The sequence below is a fragment of the Nanorana parkeri genome, unplaced genomic scaffold (genome assembly GCF_000935625.1).
Source record: "Nanorana parkeri isolate BGI_ZX_2015 unplaced genomic scaffold, ASM93562v1 scaffold282, whole genome shotgun sequence".
Taxonomy (NCBI): Eukaryota; Metazoa; Chordata; class Amphibia; order Anura; family Dicroglossidae; genus Nanorana; species Nanorana parkeri.
Genome location: NW_017306550.1, coordinates 1,203,596 through 1,210,713, shown reverse-complemented (window position 1 = coordinate 1,210,713; position 7,118 = coordinate 1,203,596). Strand labels below are relative to the sequence as shown.

Genomic DNA, 7,118 nt, shown 5'->3' with positions numbered 1-7,118 from the left:
ATAGGGTGATCAGGGCAATCAGGGGTACCTTTCCAAGAGCAATTTGGTAACCAGAAAAAGTGAAACGCACTTTCACTATAGATTCCTCACAGGCGGAGTGCATTTGGTATCACTCCACCTGTGACAGGAGTTGGCGCTATAGAGTAAACATCGGCTTATGCGGCTCTGCTCCCTGTGCTGCCGCCTCACTTCCTCTAGTGCTGGCTTCATTGGCACCGCTGATTCTCTCCCGCGGCTCTTCAGGTTCCCCCTTATGCCACCACCGGCCCTGGCAATGGTCACAACTAGGTCTTATTTTCGGAGTAGGTCTTATATTTTAGCAATTCCCACAAATAGTACTAGGTCTTATTTTCGGGGTAGGTCTTATTTTCAGGGAAACAGGGTAGGAGTCACCTTTCATAGTTCTGCCTACATCAAAGTGCTGAAGGCTGATTTCTGCATAGTTTCAGACATAGTTTACATTTGCATCATATGTTACATAATCCATTAGCCAAAGCTAATGTACATTTTAGATAGTTTTGTCAAAATGATTTCTAGGCGAGTAATCTGAACCATGCTCGACCTACCTGGGGTATAGGCTGTTAGTCAGGACAGGAAGTCCACAATATTGCCACTGACAGTAGCACAAAACATTCCGAGTGGGGTAGTGTTAGAATTTTCAGATGTATGATGGGCGCCAGAGGGGACACATTTAAAACCAACAGAGGTTCTAATCCTTGCCTATTCTATTCAAAACTAGAAAACATTTTGGCTTAACAATGAAAAGATGAGGGAGCACCAGAAAACAGTCCTTATGCTTTACAATCATCATTTCTAAAAGAAGCATAACTGTATGACCAGACTGTGATCAGACAAGCCAAGCGCCAACATTATTCTGAATTAGTCTACTGCAAAAATCTAACATAGTCAACCAAATATTCCCATGATAGTGATGAGCCATGGGCATCGGCTGCCTGCCATACTAGTTTTTGCCCAATCTGGCCACAAAGGCCTAGACTGGATAAAAGTAATCATGTCTATAGATTACGTGTCTTACATAGGCTACGTTCCCAAAGCCATCAGCTACCCATTTCTACTATTTCTTTACAAAAAAAGTGGAAAGACACTGTGGATAGTAGATCATAGTTCTACTGTATATGTAAGCAGTGCTCTCTATTTCCAAAAAGTCATCATGGTGCAAGTTTACCAGATACCTATTGCTGTCATTTCATTCAACATTGTGTGAATCCTTTACAATTGCTCTCAATGCAAATGTTACTGCTTGTGTCATATCACTCTCATCTTTCCCAATTTTTTAAATAAAAATATAATGGGGAGACACAGGGATGGCTGACAGCCATCATTAGGCCTCATTCACACGAGAAACGGCCGGCACGTACAGCTCTGTGCTGCATGCATGGCCGTATCGGGCTGCTCCCGGGTACGACAGGTGCTGCGTGTGATTAGTACGCAGCCTGTGTCCTTCTCTATGGGGGTACGCGGCCGTACACCGCCCTACAATCACCCACCCTGCACGTCCGTGCGGGTGTAGGTACTCGAACGCTGACAGGATGGATCCTGTCTGCGTCCGAGACGGGACACCCACACCGGTACGGACCTGTTCATGAGTGAGCATAGGGCAGCATATGTCCTCGTACTCTCATAGAGAAGGACAGGGGCTGCGTTCTAATCACACGCAGCACCTGTCCTTCCCGGGAGCTGACCGATACGGCCATGCACGCAGCATTGAGCTGTACGTGCCAGGTTTTTTCTTGTGTAAATGAGGCCTTATACTGCCACTGTGAATCCACCTGTATACCTTGGCACATAGCATGGAATTAAATAGTGGAGTCACATCAAATAAATAATTACAGTAATGATTTAAAGAAGTGTACCAAATACCTTCTGAAAAAAGATTTTAAATCCCAGCTTATCACTGCTCTCATTGGCTGGGGGTGTGTTCCTAGTGGCAGCACCTTATCTATGCCGCTCAGAACACGGGCATGTGTGGACCATGATTAATGCAGCAAGTTTAACACAGGAAGTGATGCTATGTGGAAGATTATAAAAGGATCACCAGGTATTTACTCTGTATTCCTGATCACAGTAAACAGAAAGCCTGCAATATTATCGTAACCAAAGCCAGATCATCCACAAGGCAACCTGGGCGGGCTTAGGTCCGTAGGATGCCCTGGGGGCCCAGCTACAAACATCAATCTTCTGTAGTAAACCAGGGGGATAGAGCACTTGTATGCAGATGGTGTCTGAAGTACAAGCAAAGCAAACGGGGCGACTTCTCTGTGCTTATCGCCCCCTCCTGACTCTTGTCAGTGTCATTTGAAGGGATGAGGAGGGGGCAAAGATGCTACCTTGCCTAAGGCTGCATCTATTTTAATCCATCTCTGATTGTTACCTGGGACAGAGGAATGTATTGTTTAGGTTTATATAAACTTTAAAGTGAAAGTGCCAGGCCAATAAAAATGTGGATGGCGCCCGCAGTTACATCTGGACATGTTTACCTATAAACTTGGTAATAGGTGATCCATTTGTTCAGGGAGGGGTTACATGTCATCAATTTCCTTATGAAATTGAAAGAATCAGTATAGGACTGAAATGTTGCATTTGTTCATCATAACAAAATAAAAGGCTTTTAACATTGGCATGCTGGTGACATCCATACTTCCTTGGAACTTAGAGTAACGGCAACATCCGTTTCTCTGGTTGCTTCAGTACCCACTATCTTCAAGTCTTTACACTGTAGAACGTGCATCAGATAGTTTTTCATTTTGTGCCCATTAACTCTTTCTCAACTTTCTAGCTAAGAAGATGTGGCTTTCTGATGTTATGATACTCAAAGGACAGAATAAAGATGAACAGCAACATCATTCTGTTACAGTAACAAAATTCTGTCAAGAAGCTTTGTGGTTTGGACTCCATTTATCTTTATGGTAAACTGGTAAATCACCACTGGATGCTGCTGTGGAGTGACATTGCCTAACTCTAGAATGAGATCCTAATAGGTTGGACTTGATGGACTAATGTCTTTATTCAACCTCAAATACTATGTAACTATGTCTTCCTTCCTGTTCTCTTTTGTACAAAATTACATTACTGATGCAAACATTTTTCCTTTATATGCTTTGCATTCTTTTTAAGCTTATTACTTTTTACTTAAAAAGACATCTTAATAATAAAATGTAATTAAAAACAGCTTTGAAAACACATGTAATATTTACCAGAAGCGCTTTCTTTAAATCGAATGTTCATTGTTTTTCAAATTAGAGCTGTTGCTTAACCCCTTCATGACTGAGGCCCTTTTTTCATTCTTTGCACCCATGATATATTCCACATTTTAGGCTGGGGCGGCCCCTTCTTCGGGACGCAGAAGCGATCTGGCGACAGGTAAGTCGCCAGGATCGCTTCTGTTGTAAAGCCGACAGTCGGCTCTACAAGTTTAAACAGACTCCCGGCGGCAAAAGTCGCCGGGAGTCTGTTTAAACAGCCCCGATGCTGGCGACGTACACTGTACGTCGTCAGTCACGAAGGGGTTAAATCCTGAACAACGCTCCCGGGAGTGCCGAATACCTGCATCTCTTTGCTGTTCCTATTCCCCAGCCACTATGTCACTATTGTGTCCCTTCAGAGCTGCAGAGACATGCTAATAGTGTAGCAGTCAGGTAGGGGTTCAACACTCGACACCTCTGACTGTGTTGGATGCCTGCCTCTTCCCACTTTCCTCTGTGGCCCCCGCCATAAAGAAAAAAGGGGAAACAAAGGCATCCAACACACCTGAAACTGGTAAATGTTGAAGATTCTAGCAGTGCCTCCAAGTCTGTAAGGGCCAGTTCACACCACAAAGTCTGCGTTCCAGAGCGAATGTGTAAGCAACCCTGTTATATTGTGCTACAAGGTAGGGGTCTGTAGAATGGTCACAGTTGAATGTACTATATGAAACCCAGTAAAACCATGCTCAAAAATTATATATTTTTTTGCATGATCTTGATGTCATGTCTCTCCTTTGGGAACATTCTGATGCTCATAAATTCAGAGCACACCACTGCCTCCAACATGGCAATTCTTAGGCATGGCAAGAGGTCACATAAGCAAGAAGCATTGTGGCAGGTAGTGTCAGAACAACAGATAGTCTATCAGTAAGTACATAGAAGTTTTGGTTGTTATTGGCTGCTCCGCTGGAGCCAGGGATAAAATAGAATATACAATCTGGCAATTTATGGTGCCCCCCTCCTACAAAACTGTTATCTTTTGAATTACTAGATTTCATACATAATTCCCTAGGAGGCTGCAAAAGACTGTCAGGCTGTCAGGTTTTAGGAAATACCATAAAAGGAAGGTCAGTTCAGGGTGTGAGTATTTTTCCTTTTCAAAGTTGTTTCACGGTTTTGTTTTAATCAACTTCTGGGAAGATGCATGAGAGGCCTTTTAGAAAATAAGAGTGCAGGTCCAGGTTTTTCACCGATACCAGTGAGAGACCTGTCATAAAATTAGAGTGCAGGTCCATGTTTTTATTTACCAATATCTGAGAGAGAGACCTGTCATAAAATAAGAGTTCAGTTCCATGCGTTTTTACTAACATTATCATACAGGATTTATATAGCGCCAACAGTTTGCGCAGCGCTTTACAATATAAGGAAGACATTACAATCACAATACAATTCAAGACAAGATGGTAACATCTGAAAGACCTGTCAAAATAAGAGTGCAGATCCATGTTTTTATTTACCAATATCTGGGAGAGACCGGTCATGAAATAAGAGTGCAGATCCATGTTTTTATTTACCAATATATGAGAGAGACCGGTCATGAAATAAGAGTGCAGATCCATGTTTTTACCAATATCTGGGGGAGACCTATTATAAAATAAGAGTGCAGGTCCATGTTTTTATTTACTAATATCTGCGAGACTTGTCATGAAATAAGAGTGCAGGTTCATGTATCAGTGAACAGTCCTCCATGATAACAGACGGATGGATTACAATCCAGCAGATGAATTCAGCATTCGAAGTTGTCAAGGTCTCTCAGCAGGAAAAGCACATGGTACACGTGTATGTACACACTCACGGCCGTTGCCATGGCGACTGGCTTCCTAGATGCCAGAATCCCGTATACTGAACCTGTCCCACAATGCATGGCGAGAGGACGCGCTGGAGCTCGCTGATTGGTCGATCTTATTGCGTGAAGGTGACTTGATACTCTTGACATTTCCGCTTTCTGTAGCAGCGGAGAGACGACTCTGAGGTGAACTGTCAACAATTTGATTTGTAACGAGCGGTAAAATCTCGGACACGGCAATTCTACCCGGAAGCTCCATTAACTTCCGTCACCCTGCAACCGGACCAACCGGTTTCCCCGGCTCAGACAAACTTTTTACTTTGGTCCCGCCTTGGAATCCAGCGTTTACTCTGGATTGGACACGTTTGCTATGTAATATTCGTAGCCCAACCTGCGCTGTCTTTTCTGACCAATCAGGAACCCGAGAAAGACAGCGAGTCACGATAGGCGCAATGAGTGTTTGAAGCCCGGCAGCATCATGTTTGGTTGTCGCTTTGGAGAGAGTGAATGAAATGTGCGGGCTGCTGGTGGCAGCGGAGTGCGGGTTAGCCGCCTGGGTCCGGTGAAGGGGGAAGCTGCAGGGAGACGGGGCCGCGCTGCAAGTGTCCAGTTTTCTCGTTACTCCAGGGTCAGGTGTGGGGTGTCACCCGGAAACATGCCCGGTCCGCTGACATGGGGCCCAATGGCCGCTCTGCTCTTCTGTTCGCTCGCTGCGCTCATAGCACAAGGAGCCGGGCTGGAGGACAATGTAATCTGGGCTGTCAACGCCGGGGGCGATGCTCATGTAGACGTGCACGGTATCCATTTCCGGAAGGACCCGCTGGAGGGCAGAGTAGGCAGAGGTGAGTGACTGATGACAGCCGCGGGGGGGGGAGGGTGATCACCGCAGGGCTCTAGGGAGCCTAGATCCACGTTTTTAGGGGCATCCCCGGTCAGCCTTCTCCATATGGGACACACGTTGACAGCTATAGTGACAGGTCTTCACAAGCACTCTGCTTGGATTGTAAATGAAAGAAATGTGTAAAAGACCAAAGTAATCAATTTCAGACCCTTCAATAAAGCTCTTTCCCCTGCCCCAATGAATTTTCTAATACAATGCAAAACAGGAACCGTGCTTTATAATGGAAGAGGAAGTACATCAGTGGAATAAGCTCAAGCGTTCAATGCATGGAGCAAACCCTTATTCTTAAGTGGTCATGTTTCCTGATTGTCTCCGGCATGGTGCGTCTGGTGGATAAACCAGTCTCCCATGATGCCGGCTATAGTGTCAGGAATGTGAATCTCTTCTGATACTGATGTCTTTTGTGTGATCTCCAAGTGTGAAATATCTTCTTTTTTTTTTTCTCTCCCTTTGTTGTTTAGCATCAGACTATGGATTGAAATTGCCCATTTTACGGTCCAATCCTGAAGATCAGATTCTGTACCAGACCGAGCGCTATAATGAGGACAGCTTTGGGTACGAGATCCCCATAAGGGAAGAAGGAGAATACGTCTTAGTGTTAAAATTTGCAGAGGTCTATTTTGCACAGTCCCAGCAGAAGGTAAGCGTGTCTTGTTCCATGATTGTCCCCTCCTACAACTGGAATCTCATGAGAGCCCAGCAGATGGCATGTCTGTCTTGTGCAGGTGTGCGACACTTCGGTAACAGCTCATATTTCTGCATTTTGTTACCCTCAGGTGTTCGATGTGCGTGTGAATGGCCATACTGTGGTAAAAGACCTGGATATATTTGACCGTGTGGGACACAGTACGGCGCATGATGAAATCATACCAATTGTCATCAGGAAGGGTAAACTGAGCGTACAAGGGGAAGTCTCCACCTTTACTGGGAAGCTTAATGTTGAGTTTGTAAAGGTAAAGGCTCATATTGACTTCTTTTTTTAGCTGATCGGTTCACAGATAAGGAGCATTTATCATATGTTAGAAGAGATAGGAGTGCTTTGTCAATAAAACGAACATATAACACAGCCCTATTCATTTTAAAAAGCTCAGTGCACTTTCAATTTTGCAGCCAAATCTGAGAAAACTCCTGTATATTGTTTGTGTTCCTATTCAAACAGCATAACGAG

The 7,118-nt window shown here is 44.4% G+C and overlaps 1 protein-coding gene across 1 annotated transcript in view; it reads left to right on the top strand.

Moving 5' to 3' along the window:
• The first annotated feature begins 5,287 nt into the window (after positions 1-5,287).
• Positions 5,288-7,118, top strand: part of MLEC (malectin) — a 10,957-nt gene continuing 9,126 nt past the window's right edge. Inside the window, exons 1-3 of the mRNA XM_018557377.1 lie at positions 5,288-5,891; positions 6,412-6,590; positions 6,727-6,903. Coding sequence (XP_018412879.1) covers positions 5,705-5,891; positions 6,412-6,590; positions 6,727-6,903 — 543 coding nt within the window. The 5' untranslated portion in view covers positions 5,288-5,704. The remainder of the gene's footprint in view (positions 5,892-6,411; positions 6,591-6,726; positions 6,904-7,118) is intronic.